Source organism: Epinephelus moara, chromosome 3 (genome assembly GCF_006386435.1).
Source record: "Epinephelus moara isolate mb chromosome 3, YSFRI_EMoa_1.0, whole genome shotgun sequence".
NCBI classification, from domain to species: domain Eukaryota; kingdom Metazoa; phylum Chordata; class Actinopteri; order Perciformes; family Serranidae; genus Epinephelus; species Epinephelus moara.
In genome coordinates, this window is record NC_065508.1 from 37,257,201 (window position 1) to 37,282,997 (window position 25,797).

General features: G+C 41.7%; 1 protein-coding gene across 8 annotated transcripts in view; it reads right to left on the reverse strand.

Moving 5' to 3' along the window:
- Positions 1-25,797, reverse strand: part of robo3 (roundabout, axon guidance receptor, homolog 3 (Drosophila)) — a 210,884-nt gene that overhangs the window by 82,597 nt on the left and 102,490 nt on the right. For all 8 annotated transcript variants that reach the window (XM_050035341.1, XM_050035327.1, XM_050035309.1 and 5 more), the window contains exon 2: positions 16,131-16,457. In XM_050035341.1, the coding sequence (XP_049891298.1) occupies positions 16,131-16,457 (327 nt within the window). The remainder of the gene's footprint in view (positions 1-16,130; positions 16,458-25,797) is intronic.

Below are 25,797 nucleotides of genomic sequence, written 5' to 3' on the forward strand. Positions count from 1 at the left end.
ACGTACATCCAATGAGGCTGACATTAAAGATTAAGCAATCTCTACTGTTAACACATGCTCTCACTGCGAGATGCTATTGACATGTCAGTAGCAAACAGTCCTAAACATACAAAGGGAGAACATAAGCTTCTTATTCATATGCAGAAGGGGAACCATTTCAATTTACATAATGCTAATTTAACATTTACCACCAGTGATTCGGAATAGACTGACATTTTCTGCCACTCAAATATTAATTTTCCAAGTGCTTACAAGATGCTGCATCAGAGCTGAAGATATTGCTTAAAATGTCTCTTGATAGAAACCATATCCTTCATCAAATTAAAGCACACACAAAGGATTTAGCTTGAGGGTGTATCAAGGTGGCACCAATGAGAAGATGTCCAATTACTGGTTTGAGCTGTCCACTTCTTGGAATGAGTTATCCCGCGAGTAGAATAAATTGCCAGATAACCAGAAATAGTAGTCTCCAACTTTGAATGACTCATCCAATCATGAAAATAAATTGTCCGACAATTAAAATGAGCTGGCAAAACCTAGCACTAGTAATAAAACAATCAGAATGAGTTTCCCACCAAGTGGAATTTGTCCTCTAATGACTTAACTAAGTTTTCCAATTACCAGAATAAGTTGACACATAATAATGACACTGGATTGTACCACAACTGAGTAAAGTTGTCCAGTGATAAGAATGAAATGTCCAATTACTGCTGTCCACTGTCCTTCAGCTGCTGTACACTGAGCTGTCCTTTAAATAGGATTAGCTCATAAAAAGCCACAATATGTGCTTCAATAAACACAATGATTTTTCCAATAACTCCACTGATTGGTTCAATAACTACAACGTGCTGTCAAAGGACCACAACAAGTTGAGTAAAGATCATTTTGAACAACATTTACTCTTACACTGATCTTGGTAACCGGCAACCAGATGCCTCTCCCTCTGTTGCTATAATGTGCTCTCTTTTCATCCGCTTTGTAATGATGCGCTGCTTGCGTCGACTGATTTGTTTGAACCGTGTATTGATTGTGTTGGCCTCTCGTGCTCACTGTCTGTCATTAATGATGCCTGAAACACCCCAGATGTATCCTGCTTCTTGTGCTATTTGTGATGAATTGATGGATTTCTTTAGAGCTACCCCCTCTGTACGTCTGCATTGCTCATGCCCAACTGTCTGCCATTTGCTTGTGCTGTCTTGTCTATTTTTGTGTTAGGTTCAGTTTATTTCCCACCTCATCTTAATTTTGTTGTCTTTTGTTCTTATTTCACTTCTGATTCCGTGCTGACTGTTTTACAATGATGCCCCCTCATGCCCTCCTGCAAGCACATTCAGCCCGATATTAGCAGTACATTAAAAGCACACACTTCTCAATAATTTCAATGAAGCCGCTGCACTGGTGCAGCAGGAGTGCTGCTGCAGAGGGTTCCGGCTCAAAAATGCAGTCTGGGGGAAAGATTTACCGTGGTTCAATGTTTGCCCCTACACAAATGAACTCCATGCAAGTACAAATGACATAATGAATACCTCATAGCATGAGACAAACAAACAAATAACTGCTGATAACTTTCCGTTTCAGATTCTGCACATTAGTGCTATAAACTGCTGTGCGGTGTCTTTGTGTCTGATCAGGCTTACAACTGGACTTCCTGGCTTGTTTTTCTTTCTCTTAATCTGTACCCTGAAGCAACACATTCACACCACAGAGCCCCTTGTGTAGTTTTGCCTGAGGGCTATTGTTGGCCTCAATGAGCCCAAACAGGGGGTCATTTGCATTCTGTAAGACTATGACTAATGACTCGCAATTAATTACATTCTTAATCAAGACACCTCAGCAAAAAAATAAAAATACATGCAAATATTCATAAAATATATGAGGGCTCATTTGGGGTATGAAAGAATATGCAAGTTTAAAGTTCTATTGTCCTTAAAATATGACAATTAATTAGCTAATTACACGTTTTCACTTGCCTTTGTCCACAATAAAATCAGCAAAAACAAAACTTATTAGCTTACTTATTAGCAAAAATGTTTAAATACTAAATACAGCAAGTATGGGTAATAGGGTTGATGGAAGTATGTGTAAGAAGTCGCCCCCTCCCCGTTTTTTTTTTTTTTTTTTTTTTTACAATATCGTAGATAACCAAATGAACACAGTATGAGAACTGTCAACTTTTACATCATGGTATACCTTGAAATCAGTATATTGCTTACCCTAATTGGTAATGAGTGCCGTTTTTGAAATCATCCATACTATATGTATTCACAAGAGTTGCTGCTTTTCATGTGTACACCCCCAATACTTACATACTTGTATGAGTATATGAATAGAAATACACAATCATACATTAATTCACACACAGTTCATGGGAGGAAACCTAGGAAATGATCAATAAGGAAAGTCATTTAGCATAGACGAACTGGTGAGTCTGGCAGTGCAGCGCCTGTGATGAGCAGCCCCAAGAGATAATGGGGTGTGATTGGACACAACAGTTGGAGCAAGGGGGCTTTATATTGTTCTCCACAGCCCCCATGGCCCCTGGTCGTTATAGGGGGGAGGAGGTTAAAGTCTTCCTCACACCACCTGTTGTCACCGCCTCCCCCCCAGCCCCCAAACCACCTCCAATCCAACCCCCCATCCTTCTGCTTTTGTCCTGCTGACCCTTTATGACACACACACACACACACACACACACACGCACACACACGCTGGTCACTGGTCGCACTCGCCTTTAGTATGGTTTAATTAATTCATGGCTATCCTCTGGAGGAGGGTTTGGCTGGTGGGCCTGGCTCAATGACCGGCAGACGGCCGGATCATACAGAGGGGGATAAGCCAGAGGCCTGTGGCCTCACTCCGGCCATCTGATCCCCTTCTTTTAAGACCAGAATGGCCACCGGCTCTGTCCTCCACAAGGCTGGGACCTGCAATCCCATTAGTGAAGCATGAACACACCTCAGTGCTCACACAGACAGACAGACAGATACAAACACAAAAACACAAGAGAGGAGAGCTTGTTATCGTCAAGCAACTAAGAAGGTCAGTGCTGAAGAGCTTACTACGAGAGCTGCTAGTGATGGTGTTACTGTATCACTTCCTCTTGACTCAGTGTGCTGAATACCAATCCACACAAACTGATCTGTGGTAAGTAAATGGATACAATGAAGCAAGATGATGCACATATCATGATGTCCACACTGGTAAAAGCAGTTGAGAGGGAGGTAATTGGGAAATAAGACTTGACAGTAGCTGTTTTGACAAATGGATCTGAATGGACAAAGTGCCTCAGACAGCTGGTGGAAAACATTGTTATGCTCCTGTGGATGTGAAGGAAGATGCAGGGAGGGCTGAATGTGACACTCCTACCAGTGGGATGTGTTCTACACACCAGTCACAGAATCAAATCAAAAAAACATTATTGTTCTTTTTATTATCATCATCCTGTCATGGTGTTAGCAATGCAGGGTTCCTACAGCTTAAGGTAGAATGGATTTAAGACTTTTCAGAATTTTTTTAATGCCACTCAGAGTGATATTTAACAGCAATTTTTCAATAACCAAAACTGAAAAGAAACAAACAACCAAAAATGAACAATTACTTAACATTATGAACAAAATGCTTTTTAAAGCATGTCTTCACAAGTTTCTGGGTTTTTTTTCACTCTGAATTTGGAATTTAACTGCCTTTATTATCAATATGCCAAATGTTATAAGGTTTTTCCATAAAGTACACTGAGCCTCATATGCATTGCCTTGTACTGGTTTCCACCATACTGCAAAATCTTGGTTAAATAGCCACTTTTCATTGAATTTGCACTTCCCCATGTCGTCCAGGTCACTATAGCCCTTTTTAGCCAGAGATTGCACTGTAGGGGTGCTATAAAGTCCCTTCTTCATGCCACATTTGCATTTTTACACAGAACTAAACAACAGTGGTATCTTGCTGCTTCAGTGTGTGATTATAGACAGTGTCCCAGCATCATGGAATCAAAAGAGGCATGATGAACGTGACATGTAACACAACAGCGTCGGCCTCTACTGTGACATATAACATACGCGTTGGCAGTGCTTTATAAATAATACCAATGGCATAACATGGCAATGACAATCTCTGTTATATGGTGGCTGATCTTGTCCTCTGCTCAGGGGGTAAGGAGTTCCCGCACCTCATTTTTTTTCCCCAATCTGCAGACATTTTCACCCACTGTTCTTCTTCTTTGAGTTAGCTGCTAACTGCTATAAGCTGCTTTGTAAATCTTCCGTGGTGGGTTGCATGCATAACATGTCCTCAAAACATCACACCTGTCCTACCCATAGTTCCAATCTGCCGGCTGTGCTGTTTATACAGGCACTGTTTCATTGTTGTTACTAGATCACTTTGCCCCCCCCCCCCCCCCCATTCTGTAATTGCACATTATACACAGCAGAGTGAGACAGCATAACGGCGTGATATTCCCACCTTGAACAGACAGTGTGAAAGAGGCTAGTAACATTTGGCTAGCAGACAGTGGATCCTCTGCTCTGAGCATCCTAGCCAGAAACAAAACTATGAGTGTAGTTGGTTCCGCTGTCCTAATCTGCCTGATGTGTATGCAAGAGGTATTCAGTAAATTATTTAAAAACAAATGGATGCTGAGATTTTGCAATGCAACACCAGAAAAACAAAAATATCAATAACATTTTACATTTCATGTCTTCGAATTTTTAAGACTTCTTGAAGAATGATTTAAGACATTTAAATAAAAATTAAAGCCTTATTTCTATATTAATAATGTCAGTGCCTTTTAAGACTTTGTAAGAATCTACAGGAACCCTGCAATGATATTTTTGATTCTAATGTTGGTAAAGGACTATATTAAGGGAGGATCATTACAAAAAGAGCCCTTTTTACAACTAATATGAACCTGAGCAGCTTTCCTTACCTGCCAGAACTCATCAAGTTGGCAAATACAAATAATAATGCAAGGAGGATTACTCATTGGTGCCATCTAAAATTGACTCATTATACAACTGCAAGAAAAAGATCCGTATGCACTGACACACATAACACTGCAGATTTGAGTTTCAATTTTGGGCTACAGCAGGTCAACAGCCTCTCTTTCTTCTAACACTTGACTGACAGCCTCTCAGGAACAGCTCGTCCTTAATAGGTCAAAAGACAAACAGATCAAATGAGCTGTCTCATAATAGCTGAACAGATAATATCAGCTCATGCAAAGTAGGCTAACGGCTAATGCTGCTCATTCAGAACAGGTTTAAGGATTACGAAACAGTTTTCAGTTTAGGAAAATAGGAAGAGTCTAAAGGGGAAAGGCTTTATTTCTACATTAATACATACATCCTTGCCGCTATGTGATCCAGGATATGTTGATCTGATTTCTTGGTATACTGTGTTTTTTTTTATTTTCTGTAACTGTTCTATGTTGTTTGTCTGCAACTTTGATTAATATGCTGCTTCCTGTCTTGACCAGGACTCTCTTGTAAAGGAGATTTTAAATCTCAATGACGCTTTTTCTTGTTAATTACTTTTGAAATAAAATAAATAAAAACCTTCCCTATCCAGTCTGTATGTGTTTTGTGGACTTGGAGAAAGCCTACTACCGTGTCCCTCGCACAGTCCTGCGGGGGATACTGCAGGAATACTGGACACTGGGGTCGTTGATACAAGCTATCCGGTCCCTGTATAACCAAAGTGAGAGCTGTGTCTGCATACTGGGCATAAAGTCAAATGCTTTCTCAGTGGGTATTGGCCTCCGCCAGGGTTGTCCCTTGTCACTGATTCTGTTTCTGATTTTCATGGACAGGATCTGAAGGAGCCAGCTGGGGGGAGGAAAGGGTCCGCTTTGGGGACCTCAGAATTGCATCTCTGCTTTTGGCAGATTATATGGTACTGTTGGCTCGTATCACACCATGACCTCCAGCATGCACTGGGGCAGTTGAAGCGGTCGGGGTAAGAGTCAGCACCTTCAAGTCTGAGGCTATGGTTCCCTAGCCGGAAACCAGTGGATTGCCCCCTCTGGGTTGGGAGAGAGCTCAAGTATCTTGGGTCTTGTTGACGAGTGAGGGTAAGATGAATAGGTGGTTTGGCTCTGCGTCTGCAGTGATGGGGGCGCTGCATTGGACCGTCTGGAAAGCTGGAAAGTGTTGCTGGAGAGAGGATTGTCTGGGGCTGGGCGATATGACAACTATGTACGATATATCGATATATTATCAAGCAAGATATAGACTTAGATAATATTGCTTATATTAATATAGGGTCAGGTTGCATTACATAACAGTGCTCTTTGGCAAAGCCATGCTGGTGTGCATCTCTCCTCTCTCACACTCTGCGCACAGTTCCGCCCCACCCACTGACATATTCTCCAGGAACAGTAAGAGAGCTCTATATGTTGCACGTGCTACACTAAACCAGTCAGTGAGATGAATAAAAAGACCGCAGCAGCATCTGGGAGACAGAGCTGCTTGGTTGTTTCAGGTGAGCATTTGTTTGCTAGTTTGTGAGGTGGATTATAGCGCATCACCGTTTTTCTTGGTAGTTGTAGTTTATTGTGTGACACTGAGACAGTGCCTGGATGCAGGCGACAGATGGGTTTAAAAAATTCAGTGACAGCACAGTTATTTCATATACAAGATGTAGATATTGCGGATCAAGTGTCTCTTGCTCCCTCCCTCCATTGGCCTCTCTGTTGATGCTATGTGCATATATAAGATTAATAGCCTAAACAAAAGAGGTATTTAAATCATTTTCCAAAACTAGATTCATTTGGAAGGCCAAGGAAAATGACTTTTTTGCTCCCCCAACAAAGATATCTAATTGTTTCAGACAACATGGATTTAGGCCTACTTGATATTTTTATACTCATGTTATGGTTTTGTGGCCTGTGCTGCAAACTTTAAATGTCTGCATCTTCAGTGCTATGTGCAAAATGTTAATGTACAGCCCTTCTATTTATTTTATATCATTTCTCATTGACATGTTGTGCAGCTGTATATTTTCAAACAGGGAAAAAAATCCCTGTCTTTGAATTTTATGTTGATCACAGTCTGTTTTTATAAATGTGCTCGTGGCATCTCAAATGCAGTCTGACTTGCAACTGAACATGTAGCCCATTTCTTAGAAAATACCCAGATCAGACCTGCCAACCTTGAGAAAGGTTATGAGTACCACCTTTCCCGACACTCGCATAGACTAAAACTGGCAAAATGCGAGATCAAGTGATATGCGTACTTTTAGAGCATCAAATCGTACCAGTGTACTTTGATGTCAAAATGCGTGCCTGATACGCAAAATGCGTACAGGTTGGCAGGTCTGCCAGATATCATATGTATCGCCATTCAGCCTGACAGTATCAAGATATGAATTTTTGTCCGTATCGCCCAGTTGTCTGGAGTACTTTGCTCAGTCTACTGCCCCCGCAATCCCCATGTAAGTTGATGGATGGATGGATGGATGGATGGATGGATGGATGGGACATTTTTCCAGGCACAATAAAAATCATTTAAACCATGGCATGGGGCGTTAGAGCAGCACAGACCTCACTTAAACTCCTGTGATTGATAATGCTAACAGGTGTCTACAGAAACGGACAGCAGGTCAGTGCTCACTTAGTTGTAGCCTGCAGGTACACGTACAGATCAGTGTGACTGCACTCCACTGTGTATGACAGCATGCACCATGGAGCTCCAATCACAACCCATATGGCTCCAGACCACTGAGGTTAATAACAAGGACAGAGGGCAGCTCCAGGAGAGCAGGGACAGCAGAGGGAGCAGGGCAGAGGGGAGCGGGTCGGGGGGGTAGAGGTTTACTTTATCTCTTCTATCAAAGCCTACCAACCTACACTTCTCCCTACTATAACTCCGTTCTAACACCACCTCCCACCTAAATCCTTTTCCCATTCCCAAATCCCTAAACCCTGAAATCCATTTTTCTGCACAGGGGTCTCAGTGATCAAAAACAGTATGACAGGTGTGTGTGTGTGTGTGTGTGTGTGTGTGTGTGTGTGTGTGTGTGTGTGTGTGTGTGTGAGACAGAAAGAGAAAGGAGGATCCAAGTGGTGACAGTGCTGTTCAGCTGTTGCTCCCACACTGGTGTCTAGGATTACTACGGCTGAGAAAGTTGGCCCAGACTACCGCTACAAAGACTTAAGGATGTACACACCCACACACACACACACACACACACACACACACAAGAACAAATTCACACAAAGGCAGAGGAAAACGGGAGTTTCATCTCATCTTCACCTGTTTATTCCCCAAATTCCACATGGCAGCTGCCATCGTTAACACTGAAGGCTTGACCTCCAAACAACCTTTTTTTTTTTAAAAAAAAAGAAGGTGGTAAACCCCCCAAACCCCTGGAGGTTACCCCAGTCAGCTTTATTTGAAATGCCTCTGACTCCGCCCTCAGCGCCTTCGAAAGAGCACCTCTTCCCCTCCCCTGTTAGTGTGAATATTCATGAGCCATAAAGCCAGGCGGTAGAGACGTAGCAGGCATAATAAAAACGTCAGAGGTATAAAACACTCAAAGAAACAGCCGCCAGGAGCTTGGACAAGTCACTCTGAATGTCAAATCCCCACCCAGGGGTGTCTGGCCCGTTAGGTCTATTGTGCTTGACTGACTTTTATGCATCTGACACGAATTGGCCTCTGCTCCTGGCACATAACATTTTCAGGATCAAAGAATCTCTTTTAATGCGTGAAATCGTATAGGACTGAGGTGCAAAACACACATTTTGGAAGGAAATATTCAGTAACATGGTACAGGATCTGTTCTTAATGCAAGATAATGGAATGTACCGTTTGAAAAAGGATTTTTAAAGCTTAGTGCTGGGTGACAGCCACACTTACAGCACATATGTGAATTTAGGTAACTCATCAAACTGTGCATTTCTTCGTTTGATCCTGCATCTGTGACACATCTTTTGTAGCTCTTTAATACAGAGTGCTGTGCAAAGACATCGAGGCAATGCACAACTACTTCAACCGCCAGCTACATCATATCTACGGTTAAGCGTCACCTACTGAAGCGCAAAAAAGACCCTCATAGTTCATGCATCAAACATCCATTTATCAAACATGTCATTAATGATAACTGGAAACTGTTACTGATGTAACTGAGCAGAACCTTTCCTAATGAGTTATTGAGTACCTAATTGTCAGTATGAATGCTTGCAAAGGAAAAATGGTCTGCACATACCTCTAGTGGGAGAACTGTCATGTCAATAGCAAAAACTAGCTATGTCACTGTTAATCATCTGTGCTATAGAAAGGCACTGTGATCTTGTGACGTAAGGCAAGTTTTAGAAAACATTGGAGTGTCTCCCTGAAGATGTGCTTGTGTCAGACTGGAATTTGTTTTCGTAAGAGAGGAGAGGTCTTTATGACATTGGTCAGTTTGCTATCTTAAGTATATCTAGGTTGGAGAAGTATTTCACCCATGAAAGGACAGTCTTTTAACAAAACTAGGCTGTCTATGCAGTAGAAAGATGCCAATACTTTAAAAATTGGTGCTACATGATCAGTGAAAACAGAGGAAAAGGGCTCTGGCATTCACTTTTGCTTAAGAGGCAGAAAACCTACAACTACCAGAATGCACTGTGCCGCACTGGACCAATAAATACTCCTGCTGATAGGTGACGTAATATTAAGTGGTCTGCTCAGCTGACACAAAGGCAGCCAGCTAGTAACAAAGGACCTCTTATTACAATTTAACAATAAGCTATAACATGTTTCTGAAAACATTTTAGGCGAGAAAGAGCATCATCACCTGTGGAGTGCCACTTGGTTCTACTTGGGTTCAGTCCTCTGCTCAAACATAACATAACTTTGGAGCCATCAAATTATTTCCAAATACTATGAGTTTATGCACATCTGTGTTGGCTTGTAGTGAAGTCTGCTGGTCAAGTCAAAATGACCGCAGGCGATGTCCCCACCAAGCCCTCTGTTTTGGTGTCGGAAGGGTCTCTGCTGCTGCTCGCTGAATGTGCTTATGCCCCCCATGCACACACGCGTTCTCATTGACTGAAAATTGGCACTGGTTATTTACAGTTTTGTGGCATAATTCTTATGAATACAGTCCATCTGATGCTTGTTTTTTTTTTTTTTTTGCTGTTTCATCACTATTACAAATGCAACTGTCCCCAGTATCTCACTATCACTATCCTCATTCATATTTTAAGAAGCTACAAATAAGCCTGAAAAGTTGGAAATCAGAGCCAAAGTACAGAGGGTTGTTGAATAGAGATGATACACCGGCTTATCTAGTTGCATTGGTGTGAACCAACAGGTTTTTAAAACATTGCAGAATGGCACATTGTAAGTAGCTGCCTGTTTCAACTCGTCTCGTCGCCAATTTTGGTCTGAACTGGACTAAATGGGGCGTATCTTTTTGGGAGGAACTTTTTTAATCACACTAGTGCCAAGGTTTAGGAATAGCTATGTTTGTCAGTCCAACACTATGTAGACTTCATTGTTACAACAGCTATTTAATTAATTGCCCAGCGGATGAATCCTAATATGGTAATCCCTTGACATTTTATAAAGCACCCCCAACAAGTCAGAGTTTCCCATTGACCCAACCGTCCAATCCTGACGAGGTACAGAACCTGTAAAGAAGAGTGTGATGGACTGAATTTAAGCTGACTCCAGCAGATGTTCTCTGTCGGTGAGGAATCTGCAAACATTTTACAGCCACCTTTAAGCCTGCACAGGGTGTTTGATCTTCAAAAGATAGATTTCGGCTGGGGTATCACTTTAAAGCTGAAATCTATAACTTTGTGCACTTTCAAACTACAGCTAAGATGATGGACTGTCTAGTGTTACATTTGTTTGACCTCTAAGAACTCATTTATCAACTGCTGCTTCAGTTCTACATGAGAAAATGTCTAGACAAGCTGTCTGTAGTGAAAGCTCTACTTCAAAAAGATCTGTGCTCTTGGCCCCTTTGGTACATGCACAAAGAGATTATCATATGAAATGAAACACAACAAAACAAACAAGTTCCAGACAAACTCTTGAGTCAGGTATTTTTATCAGCGCTTGCAAAATTCTGCCGGTTCATCCAGGCTACAGCTCAGTCGCCTCCATTGCCTCTCAGCCTGCGGCAGATGGACTGTGAAGGGTTAAACCTCCTGAACCTTCTACCCTTCCCACTGTGTTGGCTTCCACCCTGATACCAAATATACACACCAACACACAATGCAGCTCCCTCTCAGTTTGCCCCCAGTGCTTCCAAGTCACAGGCTGGGGAGTAAAGTGACACCATGCCACAAAGTGCCATCTTGCGCCTTCTCTGGTGCCACGCCGAGCCCCCTGGCAGCCCCAGGCGAGCTTATGCGCCTGTGGCCTTATCTCCAACCCCATTGGTGCCATGCAGAGGGGGCTGGCAGGAGCTGGCACTGGCTTGGCTTTGGCACTGGCCACTGTTTGTTCTATATAACCTCTCTCCCTCGCTCTCTGGAGGCAATACTCCAAAAGTGTGTTTGTGGGTTTGTGTGGTTGTGCAGGCAGACGAACACATAAGAAGACACAAGTAAAACACACACTTGCAGTTTTCCCTGTACCACTGTTTCTCAGAACAACTGTTGTACGCCAAGTTGTGTCCCTGCGCATGTGTCTGTTTGTAGACAGCTGCAGAGAATGTCACCTCCCAATGGACCACAGCATTAAGAGAGAAAGCAACAGAGAGCTTGATGTAGAGACAAACAGATGAACTGATCAGCTGCGTGGCCTCACAGAATGAGAGGTTCAGAATACACACCAAACACTTTCGACTGCAAACGTGATGCTCCGCAACATCATACAGCCTTGTTGAGTTCTTAAGGCCCAGACACACCAAACTGACAAAGAAAATTAGAGCAGGGCCGATTGCTGTGTCACCTCATATTGCCTTTGTCTCAGCCAAAAAGTGGCACTTAAACACACTGCAGGAACTATAGCAAACAACCAACTAGCACAGGCATTCTGCGCCTGCGTGAGAGGAAACAACTCTCTGTAGTAGCAGGCGTTCGTTGTCTTTATTTTTCATTCAAAAATGGAAACTGGCAGGACAGATTCAAGATGCTGGTTAGCCAGTTAGCACATTAACAATGCTGAGAGAACAAATGATATTTACCATGCCCTAACGAACAATTAAGAATTACAAACCATTTCTGCCATAGAGCTCAATGACTAAAGCAGTTATTTTACCTAATATAAGAAGATTATTTTCAACTCACACCCTCTTGACTTTAGTCATGTGTTTGCTTTCCTCACGTCGTTTCGCTTCTCACGTGCTGAACTAAACTGTCAATCAGAGTGATTTCTCTTACCGCTGGGCTTCGCTAGCTCCACCACAAATTCAACACACTGAAGCGGCTGAAAAGCCACTAACAATATCCAACTTTCTTGAGTGGTGCAGGACACACTGCAAAAACTAGGAGTGACGGACACTCACTGACGGCCCAACATTAATCAACAGCCGACTGTTAGCCTGGTGGGCCTGGGCCCAGACCCATTTCTTATTATTACCCCTTGCTATCATTTTCGAGTGACACCTTAACCCTCAGAACAAAGTGACAAGGGGTAGTGGTTGAAATCTTCAGCCACTAACCCTTGTAACATGAAATCAGACAACTCTTCAAGACCCTGATACGTCATCAGTTGTTGTTCATGCTGGTGTTCACGTAAACAGACATGAGTGTTGCCAGACACTGCAAATATCAATCAATCAATTTTATTTATAAAGCCCAATATCACAAATCACAATTTGCCTCAGAGGGCTTCACAGCATACGACATCCCTCTGTCCTTTGGACCCTCACAGCGGATAAGCCATCATCTTCTGTGGGGATTTCTCTTATTTGGGCTATAGGCAGCCTTTGCAGTTGTCAGGATGCTCGCAATTTATTTAAAACTTCCCGCTATCAATCGATCAAACAAGTCATCAAATAAAACAGAACACTGCTTCATTACCAGGCCACTGGTGTGCTCTGTAGGCTAACATTAGCAGCTCATGCTCCTACTCTGCAAGTCTGTACTGATTAGAGGAGCACTAACAAGTGCAACAATTTCATCGCTGGACTTAAATTAAAGGGGAAATGCAACATGTAGGTAGGTTAAAATTAGGGACTGTCATGCACAAATCAGCAATAACAATGTAATGCTAGCTAGCTAGCTAGCTACCGAAACATCGGCATACTAGCAATTTCTTTTGATATGCTTTTTATAAAGAAAAGGACCATAATACATTGAAACAGCATTCTACTTCATGTCTCTATCTGCTGGCGGGCCATCACTATAAGAGCATGCATGCATAATATGATGTTAATTCTACTAGAGAAGAGATTTGATGGTCACTAAAATAAGGTGGGGGAAAAAAGAGGATATATCAGTATTGGTATCGGTTATCAGCCAAATAAGTTGTTCTCAGATATCGCCAAAAAATCCAATATGCATCCCTAATACTAACGATAATTAATACAATAATCATGTGTCTTTGGTTTTGAGAGAGCACTATCCTTATGTCATGAACTTAAAAAAGCAAAGACAATTTTGGAACTCAAAAGGAGAGCTCAAAACTAGCACAGTGCACAGAAACAGTGGAGGAACACATTAGGGATTATTCATGGGGAGTAAGAACATTCTAGCATCTGTCACTACTCTACTCCTTTGCTCTTTTTCATAACCAGTTCAGCATAAAGTGATTCACAACACCTCCACCTACTTTACCTGCTGGGTTTCAATATATGGCTTATATCACAAACATTCTGCAGCTTCTGATGCTGATACCTAAACAGAGCAATAGCAAGGTGAAAGGTAGTTCTTCATGCTGCTTTTAGGAAAGGTGACGGGCACACCGCACAGATCCCAGCTGTTTATAAAGGATAGAGGATGATTCATGAGCTGTATTTCTGTGGAGGCACGCAGGGGAAATTCAGCCTGATTATTAAGTTAGGGGCTGGAGCCTTTCAGGAAAATATGATGCCTGGCCTTAAGGTGTTTGAGGCTAGAGTTTCACAGGTTTTTACTGGGAATGGAGTTTGTTTTACCGCTTTCAGCTGGTTTGTGTTAACGCGGTGAGAAATTCCTGGGATGGTTTCTGTTTTAAAGGGTCGATGATGAGGATGGAGTGGCTGGAGTGAAGGGATTAGAGGAAATGTTTAAATCTTCACCGGGATTTCTGCAAAAGCTGCTGTTACAACTCATTTTTGATAACTTAGTTGATAAGTGAGGATGACAGAGTCAAAAGTTCATTCTGGGTTTAACATTTCAGTCATCTGTCAATATCTGTGACTATACTTTCAATCATTTTGTCCATAAATGATTCTGCAGCACCTAATTTGTAGTCAATATTGACAATAATCACATTATTTACTGTAACACTGACATAACAAAACCTAAATGTAGCAACGAAATAGTCCTCTATGTACTGTATTTTGCTTCATATAAACTGCCTACATTTCTTTAAATTACTTTCTGCTGCTGTCAAAAAAAAGTTATACTAGTGATATTCTAACACTAAAGGTAATGGTGATTAGATTTAATTGGCCCTATCTGCATTTCATTAAAGTGCCACTGATCACAAGCAGCCTTGTTGTGGAGAGTAAAAAAAAACCGAGGTGTCTCTTGAAAAACCATCTGACAGGAGTTTGTTGTATTTTAAGGAACTAACATCTGCTAGAGAGAAGCTGCCAACCAACAGTGGCCTCTCCTCCCCTCCCTGCAAGAGGTTTTTTTTTTTTTTTTAGCTTTCCTGTCCAGTGGCGACAACTGTTATCTCTGTGCAGGAGCTAGCTGTCATCCATCTACATTAACAGGCCTGGTCGCAGAGGCCTGGTCACAACACGACAGAGGCCAGGCTCTCCGGAGCGGGAGAAGATATGATGCGATGTTGGAGGCCGGGGAGGAGGGATGAGGGTGAGGGGGGGTAGAGATCTGACACCAAGGTCAGGGGTGGCGTCTTAAGTTAACTCAGCCGAGTGATGGTGATGATAAGAGAGCAGAGAGTCCTTTGAGGCTGCCTCTACATTCCTCTGCTGTTATAGCATGGCTAACGTTACCTGTGAAATCTATCTGTGATTTAATTTGTTTCTTATTACTGGAGCTACACAATCCATGACATGATGTTTGACACCTGATACGTGGACAAGCACAAAGCTATCACAGCTATCTTTCCTTGCCTATACACAGACTTGTGTTGCACTTACACACTATGTTCCTTTTGGTTTGTGATGCTCTCTGCAACTCTAAATTTCCTCCAAAACAGTTGTGTGTATTTCAGTCTACCTCCATAAACTTTAATGGGCATTATTAGAAGTGTAAATTGAGTCATCAGCATGAAAATGGGAATCCCCAAACACCCCTTGCCCCTACCACTACACCTCCATTTTATGTATTCACTTCTAGGGGTAGTGTGTCCTGATTCTTCTCAGGTCCGAGGGGTGGTGCAAAGTGTTGGGGCCACATGACCCTCCAAATTGAGGTTTTTCCACTTCAAACCAAATGTTCAAAAGAAACCAAAAGAAATCACTGGAAAGATGGCTGCACAGGCAACCAAAGACCCATGAATGTATTTTCTCCGTTAATTAAGGTTTAAAAATTACATCGGCCATTGTTTTATCTTAGTTTGACGTCGTTTCAATGTATTGTGGTCCTTTTCATGCTAACAGGCAAAACAAAAAAATAGTATGCCAATGTTTCAGTAGCAAGCTACCTCACATTACATTGTTATTGCTGATTTGTGCATGACAGTCCCAGATTTATGGTATTATCATATTTATATGATAATACCATTATTGCCCTAGTCCTGTCTGCTTACGTAAACACCATCAACAACTACTGATGACATATCAGGGTCATGAAAGGTTGTTGAGTGGTAGGAGTAAAAACAAGAAATGGGATTGGGCCTTAGTATCATTGTAGAGTCACATATAATACTGTACGTCCTTTACATCCATCTCCCATGTGTTAGCCCTGCATTAGTACATAACAGCATTCATTTTCTGTCTTTTGGCTGCATCGCACCCACAAACACACACACACACACACACACACACACACACACACACACACACACATCTGAGCAACACACACACACACACACACATCTGAGCACTCAAGCCTTAACAGCTAAAAATCAAAGACTTACTTGCCACCTCCAGCGAAGCATTACGACTGACTGCCTCGCCCAGGTAGTTGCGTGCCACGCACACATAGATGCCTTCGTCAGGTTTGCTCCGCCTCCCGTGTACAATTCGCAGGAAAAAGAGGGAGCCACTGGGTAAGAGCATACGGTGGGATCGAGGGTCCTCTCGATCTGTCTCCACACGCTCCCCATCTTTGTACCATTCCACCATCGGAGTCGGTCGACCTTCTGCCTTACAGTTGAGAGTGGCTGGCTCACCCTTGGACACGATCAGATCAGACGGGTGTTCTACGATCCGGGGAGGCGCATCCTCTAACCTGGGTCGGGATCCTGGACATAAGTAGACAACAAGGGGAAGAGAAAGGGTTAAGATTTAGATTTTAGACTATCAGTGTTCAGACAATAGACAATAAATAGAAAAGAAAGGCACAGAAGTAACAGTCCATGTTGCTGAGAGTTGTTAAGGGTATTTAAAGAGCACGAGTGAAAACATGGTACACTTAGATTGTTCACAGACTCAGGATCTAAAGAGCGTGGTTGCAACAGTGTAGGAAGAGTAAGGACTATAATAAACACAGAACATAAAAAACTGCAGCTTTTTTTACATTCACGCCACTGCACACAAGAGGCAAGCGGGCGGCACAACTTATAAAAGCACACTCAGCTGCCATCTCTCCAAACCTCTCGAGCTTGGCGTGTGAACGGCTGCAGAAAAACACACAGTTTTATCACAGACAACATGGCTGTGTGAAGCGAGCATGTAATGTAATTGCTCAACGCTTACATTGAAAATATAAATCAAGAGGACGTGTGAAATTACATGCTCTAAATTCTGCATCTATCAAGCCAAAACAAAATTCTCCAGCAGTGGAGGGGAAACAGGAGAGAAGTAAACATGGCAGAGCTGTGTTAATCATAAGCTCATGGGAAAGAAGGCTGACTGAACTACAGAAATATTCAAAAATATAAAACCAACCCCAATACATATATATATATCCCATATGATTTCCAAGTGAAAATACTTAAGACATTTGAACTGGTGTTTTCTACTTAACTGAATAATTTGCAAAGCTCTGCATGGTGTAAGTTTCTATAAATGACTTAATATAAATGTATAGTGTTTCTGGTCAGTGTTTATGCAGTCTGCAGACTCTATAACTTTCTTCTGAAAGTCTGATTGAAAGAAATAAATTAAGACAGAGACAGAAGCAGACAGAGGCGAGGTAATTCCCACAGGTTCTTTTTGCAAGCTTTTGAAATTGCTTTTTTTCTCCTCTATCTTTCCTCTTCCTCCTTCGATTTGAATGACAGCATGTTGGCGGTACAATTATGTATGAAAAGCAATAACACAAACTCAAGCACCATGAGGCACAAGTGAAATTTTCCCCTGGAGAGCATATGAAAGAATGACAACAGGAGGTGCGTCTCGCCAGTTTTTTCTGAATAACCAGGTTTTGTTCCAGTGATGATTGTTACAGCATTCATGACTTTGCAATGGGGGAATTCTGTGCTGCTTTTAAACTAAACCCATTTTTCACTGTCACAGTATTGCACGCTTTAGCCATGCCATAAAGCGGCGTATTATGCAACTTTGTGTTTTCAGAACATTCACAGCAGGAGATTGGCGGGAGCGGCTATGCATATAACAGGAAGACAGAAAACACGAATTACTTTTGTTCAGCGTTTCAGAGTTTTGTTGCTCCTGCATCACACAGAGGTCTGTTTCACTGTGTTTTCTTTCGCTACTTTGATGCTGTTCTTGTGGAATAAGTCATTGCTTAGTTGAAGTATAAACAAGTTTTGTTTAAATAGAAATTAAACATAACTCGAGGTGATATTGTGTTGCTGTAGGGTTTTAGTTTGTGAACAAAGAACGGTGAAAGAAAGAAAAAAAGAAGATGGAGCCACAACTGATGCAGCAGAGACAGACGCACGAGTTCAAACCTTCAAGAGGTGATCAAAATAGCAGCCTGTTTCCTGTGTTCTTCCTCTCCTACAGTATGGAAAGATAGCTGAGAATGTGCCCACAGCTCTGGTATATACTATTTGAAACACTGTAATAAGAAAAAGGGATGTAATGGTTCTTCCCACAGGTGCATGAATGAGAAGGAGTTCAAAGGTTCAGACTCTCCTGATAACACCTGATAAGAAAAGCAGTCAAAATTCCTGCCCTCAAAGTGACAAATCCTCTAGAAGGTTTTGGGCGGATTAAGAACTCAGCTAAAGTTCCTGTCGCGGATGGGAATATAGAGTAACATCTAATGGCCCTGCTCTCAATGCAATTACATTCACAAAGATGGAAAAAAGGAAGTTCTGAAAACGAGGAAATGGTATTGAGGCTTTGAAGTCTAGCTAGAATCAAATTGCAGCTGGGTTTATGTCTGACATCTACTTCCAAGCACACACCAGAATGAGATCAGATATACCTTTTAGGGTTATATTTCACTGCCATTAATGGAAGAAAAAAAAAACATAACTGCAAATTTCTTTCTTTGCCTCTTTATTTCTTAGACTGGAACACTATATTGTCTTGCGTCTATAGGCTGTATGTGTTGAATAGCAGTTATGTCATACCAACTTGAGGAAAAACAGCTAAAGTGTTTCAAAAGCAGTGGGCTACATATGTTTAATCAAATCTTAAAACCATCTGAAATAGGTTTGATTAGGACCTGAGTTTAAATTAAAGTGTCCAATGTACATTGTGTTCACTATGGATTCACCAACTAAGGCTAGGTATAGTTTATAAAGTTATGATACCAGTACCAAGATCAGTACCCCTAAAGTGATACCAACACCTATAGAACACTTCATTCGATACCCATACTATGAATGGAAGCATTCGGTTGTGTAAAATGACAACACAACCAATAAGCTTGTTGCATAGCCAAACTTTCAAAAGTTTTGGTGGCTTCTCTCTCTCGTAAATACACCATGCTCGATTTCACCACATCATAGACTGTATGGGTTGTAGCTGCTATGGTAGTTGGCCAATCACACATTGCATAAAATCAGAGAACACTTGAGGTAATTGGCTGTCAGCAAAACTACACATACAGTCATGTTTTTCTAGATCTGGACCCAAAAAGGGTTGAATGCAGGTATCAATTGACTGAAGCAGTTTTGTTACTATTTGGTACTAGGTTATTTAGGTTGATACCTTAAAAGTATCAAGTACTGATACACTGCTCTATCACCAACTATTTATTTCTGGTAACCATACCAAATTTCCTGACTATTACAGATGTATACTATTTCACAACACATTCTCACTCCGACCTCGTCACATATCAAGGTTTGGTCATGGACTTTCGATGTCAAGATATGTGATGCAAAGTTCCCTGGGTGCATTGGTTGTTGACGTTCTGGGACACCGTGTGAACCTCTGCCTGTTACATGCATTGTCTGATTTCAAAACACACTTCCATTTTCACAGGAAATGTAGAGATTCTTTCAAAATAAACGCACTACATCAGTACAACACCGTGAAATGATGGGGTTTTTTTCTCGCCTGTAAGCCAGCATCGGAGGTAGTAGCAGCACCAAAATAGTGTCTGTATAAACAGGACAGTCAGCAGAACAGGATTGCAAGTGGTACAGGTGTGACATCTTGACAACATGTTAAGTGTCCCACCTACCATGGGATATTTAAAAAGTAGCTCTTGGCAGTTAGCAGCTAACTCAAAAAGAAGAACAGCAGCCGAAAATGTCCCAAAATTGGAAAAACAATGAGGTCTGGGAGCTCCTTACCCTTCAAGCAGAGGATGAGATCAGCCGCCATATAACAGAGGTGGTAAATGATTGTTATGGCCAAGTTTATGCCATTGTTATTGTTCATGAAGCACTGTCGATGCATATGTTATATGTCACACTAGAGGCTGTTGCTGTTGTGTTACATGTCATGCCCGTCATGCTTCTTTTGCTTCAGCAATGCCAGCATGCTGTCTAAAATCACACCCTGGAGCGGCATGATACCACTCTTGTTTGATTTTGTGTAAAAAATGCAAAGGTGGCATAAAGAAGAGACTTTGTAGCAGCTTTATAGCACCATATCTGTGAAAAAAGGACTTTTGAGTGTCATTTTGTGATTCTTGTGTGTGATTTGGCTGCTCTAACAGTGCAATTATCCTTTGGGATTAAGCACTGTTTATATGAATTCAATGACAAAAACTATCAGGATGCAAAACAAATCATCGCTATGCTGGACAGCTGCCACTGGTTATATTCAGTAGTCATGTTGATGGTGCTTGAGTCTTCACTAATGTACTGTACATGAACTGCTTATCAGGAGTCTTCTGGCATTCTCCCATAGTTAGGCCTGTCACGATAACATAGTCTAATTAATAATTGTGATAAACAATATTATTGTCATTTAAACATGTCATTTTTATGCCACTGATTGAAAATATTGCAACATAACAGTGCAAGTACATCCTTCCAAAGATCAGTGAACTATTTATTCAACCAGAAAGGATACAAAAATAAGTCTAAGCATAGTATTTTTCTGTTCTTTCAGCCTTATAATGACTGGGAAAGTCCCCCTGTTTATCAGGCATCATGTACCATATGGACATGACATGACCTCAATCATTTTTGCTGACCTTGATAAGTCGATAAAGTAACTATTGTGACAGGCCTACCCGTAGTGCCATTTTTGGAAGTTATCTGTGCTCTCCCTAATACACTTTTTTGCGAAGGCAGCAATCATGTGGAATAAAAACCAACAACAGTCATTATTTTGCTAACTGCCTCTCCTCCCTCAAGCTCTCTGAGCAGCAGAGTTTGACCATTCATCTCTTAGCTTTAAGGCAGCATATGTATCATGGCTGGACTGAGTTTGTCTGATGGGGGGGATGGTGGGTGTGTTGGGGGGGGGGTCTGTGGGAAGAGCTCAGCGGGGCAGAGGCTTTAAGAGCTGACTCATAAATTTTGCAGTCCAAGCTGGTTGGAACAAGCCATGTGGAAATGTAAAGGGAAGGCTTTTAAAGAGGACAAGACCACCGTGTTGACTGAGCAAAATATCGTCAAGAGAACGTCCAAGTGACAAGTACTGAAGAGCAGCTCTTAAAGATGATATGCCTGTCATCCAAGGAAATTAAGACTTGATGGAACAATCTCTCAACTACTGTCTTCTACAAATAGAAAAACACTGGCAACTTACTCTGGGATGTTACACAGACGGGCAGTTTAACTTGGGAAGACGGATAAAAGTAACTGTGAATGCATCCAAGATGATTTTCTTAGGATGATGAGAGGATGATGATGTAGCTGCAGGCTGTACATTAGTATGACCGTACAACTGTTCGGATCTGCATGTTGATAGAGACTGACTGTGCTGCAACACAACTTTAGGACATTTGAATTTTTGAGCAGCATATTCAGCGACGCAGCTCACACTGTGTGTAAATGTATGTAACAGATAAGGGCGAGGCTGGAGAAGATGAACTCAAATTGGGTTAAATGGACAGCTGGAGTCCAGAGAGGATGACTGGTTGTCTCTAGAAGGATGTCTAATAGGAAAGTCCAGACCCTCTAAGGACCTATTAGCTCAAGCCGGTGGTGTACTACAGCAGGATGGCAGCAGCTCTCAAAGCTACATGTGAGCTAATGAAACCACAGGGATGCTGTAAGAGTACAGCCTGTGAGAGTGTTTGACAAGAATGGTGCGTGGAAAAAAGATGACTTACTGTCTAAATTCCCAAGCCAAAAGAGAGGTGAAGCACACTTGAAGGATATATGTGTGATTTCCCTTGTAGATCTGAGAGCTGTCAGTCATCAGTGGTAGCCAAAATGTTTTTATATCTTGCCTTTAGAGGCACAAAGTGTAATTTTTGACAATGGAAATGGTGACAGACTGGTGACAAATTAGAGCTACAGATGGTAGCCTTTCTGAAGACGACTTTTTATCATATTTGCTAAAACTGCCACAACATCTTCAATCAATCAATCAATCAATCAATGTTCCTGAGATATCACGTTCACAAGAATGAGACAGGCAAGGTTGCAGTGGCCTTGACCTTTGATTTATGACCATCAAAATCGAATCATTACATCGTTGAGTCCCAGTGGACATTTCAAAATTAGTGCAAAATCTGAAGAAATTCCCCCAACATGGAAGACTGTGTTCATGAGAATTGGACATACATACAGATGGACGGACAAGCCAAAGACATAATGCCTCCAGCCATCGGCAGTTGCTGAGGCATACAAATCATGTCCCTTCCCCTCCTCCTATTGCCTCTAATGGCATTTGCTAGAAACCACCGCGGCTCACAGAAAACAACCAGCCAGAGTCTTTAATGTAGTTGTCAATTAAGCCAATCACTGCTCGTGAACTGTGATTAAACTGTCAACCTACGCAGCGATGATCAAATAGGAATCAAGTTTGTGTTACTGCATTGCCTATTTCTCACTTCAAATTGTTTTAGAAACATTTTAGTGACTGTTTAGCTGTAAAATGAGAAAGATTGTGACCCGGCCAACATGTTGGAAGTCCCCAATACAACGAATGTTTTGATAAATATGAAATTAATGTGAATCATATGTTTTTGCAAAGCACTATGATTGGCAGTTACCAAATCTCAGCCCAAATAAACACCTTTGGGAGACCCATTGACATCAATGGCAAACAACTGGCCCTTGCTTCAGTTGAAAATGTAAGCTGCAGGTCTATCTTAATACAACATAGCTGAATTTCTCTTGCAGTGTAATTATATGTCTGGTTAATCCAGCAGAGAAAAACAGAGCACTGCTTTTTCTTTAATTAACTCAGCAACTACCTGACGTGTCCAAACTGACAGACTTTAAATCAAAAAAGGCTCACGTGGTGCATTTGTATAAAGATTAAATTCAAACACCAAGACAAATGCACACACAGAGATCGAATTACTGTCAAACTACTTTAAAGTTATTTTAACTGGAGAAATGGGAGGAGGAGAGAATAAGAGACTGAGAGGGTGACAGAAAAATAGTGAAAGAGACAAAAGTGCACAAAAACAAATGAGTAAAACTGGACCCAAACAGCCACGGGGAGCACAAACTCCTGCTGCAATGTCCTTTCTATAATGGAGGATGGCAAAGTGCTGAGGCAGAACTTTTTCTCATCTAGTACAAGAACAAGTGGCTCGGTGTGTCCTGCTGATATAAATCAAAAACAGAGGACCACTGCCAAAGATCTTCAGTGGATCCCCCTCCTCCCTTCCCCCTCTGCCAACTCCCCAGCTTTATTTCACTACAAACACAAGTGGGCTTTGATCCCTAAGCAGATTTACTTCGTCTAAGAAGGCAAAAACATCAGAACAACAACCAGCAACTCACACATATCGCTCCAGTAGTCTTGACTTCCATTGAAATGCTGCTTGCATGGGGGAGATGCTTTATTTGTATGTGGGGGGGTTGGACTGTAAAGACCAACTTAAAAATGTCTAGCAGAGAAATCTCAAAAAAACTTTTCTCTATTTTAATACCAAATTAGAAGAGCATTAAATGCTACTGTGACTGACAATGTGATGATAATGTAGCGTCTTCCGACATGGAAATAATTCCACTCCAATTATCCAAAAATAATCCCCTGCCAAGAAGTCACAGGTCAAATGAGTGACTGTCAACTTGTTTCCAGCATGTGATTAGAGATGTGCTCACTATGCTGCTGTCGACTAAAGGCCCTGACAGTTAATCACTGTAAAAGGAAAACTGAGGCTAAAAGAAAAAGAAAACAATTTAAGAAAAAGTTGTAGGTAGATGGAGATTATTTTCTTGTGCAGATCTCCTGATGTGAAATATGGAAAGCTGTGAAAAGTTCATCTCAACATAATTTTACTTGACAAGCTATTCGCTTTAGGTGACAGGCTGTTAAACCATTTTCTGCACTTCAACAGCTTTGTATGTAAATATGCTCATCCCCCTGTATCTCTCCCAAACTGCATTTCACAGACACTATTTTCCAAACACAGATGGTATAACGCTGAGATGACGGTCTGACTCATACAATAAAGCCACAGAGGCTGATCATTTTGTCTGATACAACTAGAATTACCGCTTTACAGTTGTATGTCTCCATGCAGTCATCAAGTTTCTCTTACAGTTAACATCCATGTCTGTGAAAACATGGATGCTTCACACACATCTTGCCCCCAGCAGCACAGACAATCTATACAATCAGCCCAGTTTCAAGGTGGGCACCCAAGATTAGTGTCACCATTTCAGTGTCTGACCAAATGTCTCCTCTTCTGCTCCTCAGTTATGACGTTGACTAATGGCCAGAAAGGTTTTTTATGCAGAACATATTGATGTCACAGTAAAGCTGACCTTTGACCTTGGACCATCAAATTTGAATCAGTTTATTCTTGAGTCGAAGTGGACATTCGCGCCAATTTTGAGGAAATTCTCTCAAGGCCTTCTTGAGATATTGAGTACATGAGAATAAGACAACCACAAGGTCACAATGACCTTGACCTTTGACCAGCAAAATCTAATCAGTTCATTGTCGAGTCCAAGTGAAAAAAAATCTCTCAAGGCCTTCTTGAGATACAGTATTCTGTTCACGACAATAAGATGGACGCAAGGTCACAGTGACTTTGACCTTTGACAACCAAAATCTGCTCAATTCATCTTTGAGTCAAAGTGGACGTTTGTGCCAAATTTAAAGGGACGGACAACCTGAAAACATAATGCCTCTGGCGACAGCTATAGCTGGCGCAGAGACATAAAAACGACTCAAGCTTGAGGTTGACAAAAATCTTCACGCCTACTTACCACCCTACCTACCCACCCCTAAGCCACCCCTCCCAGCTCATAGAAGGTGTATGTGTCATCACACACAGGATCAAAAATATTCTGTTTACTACGGCCCTGCAGGGAAAAGGACATAAAACATGGATGGCACTTCATTCAGCCCCATCAAGTCTTCCACCCAGACAGGGTGAGAAATGCCTTTCATTTTGGCATGAAGGACTTGAAAATAAATCAGAACACTGCAGTATATCAAAACCCTGCACTCCTTATCACTCTGTGGTGAGTTGTGGTATAAAGAAAGATTAAACCATGCTCTGGCTTAGCAACTAAAATTAAGGCTAAGCTGAGCTAACCCTCGCCCTTCACTCAAGATAACCACCCTCCCCTCCCTGTTCTACTTAAAAAAGACATAGCTGTTAATGGCCAAGAAAAGTCTTTTTAAGCTGAACTTCCAGTAGCCAACAATAAAATGACCTTCCACTGGTGAACAGAAGGGGCTTTATAATCTTTAAAGAGGGAACAGAGGAGAGAGGTGAAGGGCGAAACATGACAATCACAGACAATTCAAAAACTTTCCTTTTCCCATCGCTCCCTCATCTGCAATTCTTTTTAGAGGGCTGGCTTCCCTCTCACAGAACTTGTTGTTTTACAGCTTTGTTACCTCCTCCTTCACCTCTCCTTTTTTTCACCAAAGCCACAGGAATTGATTTGCAAATAAGCATTCAAAGTTAAATTGGCAGCAGTGAGGAAGGCAGGCTGGAGTGCTTTCTCTGTAGCCTCCTAGTCTTTGACCCTGTGGGGACAACAAAATGAGGCACTTGCATGAGAATACAATGTGCCAGCCATGAAGAGACAACCCCTCTTAATTGAGCCTGTGTTGATGCTAAGCGTCTAAATGGGCAGGGTCAACTTTGCAAAAGGAAATTGGGTGTTTTTATCA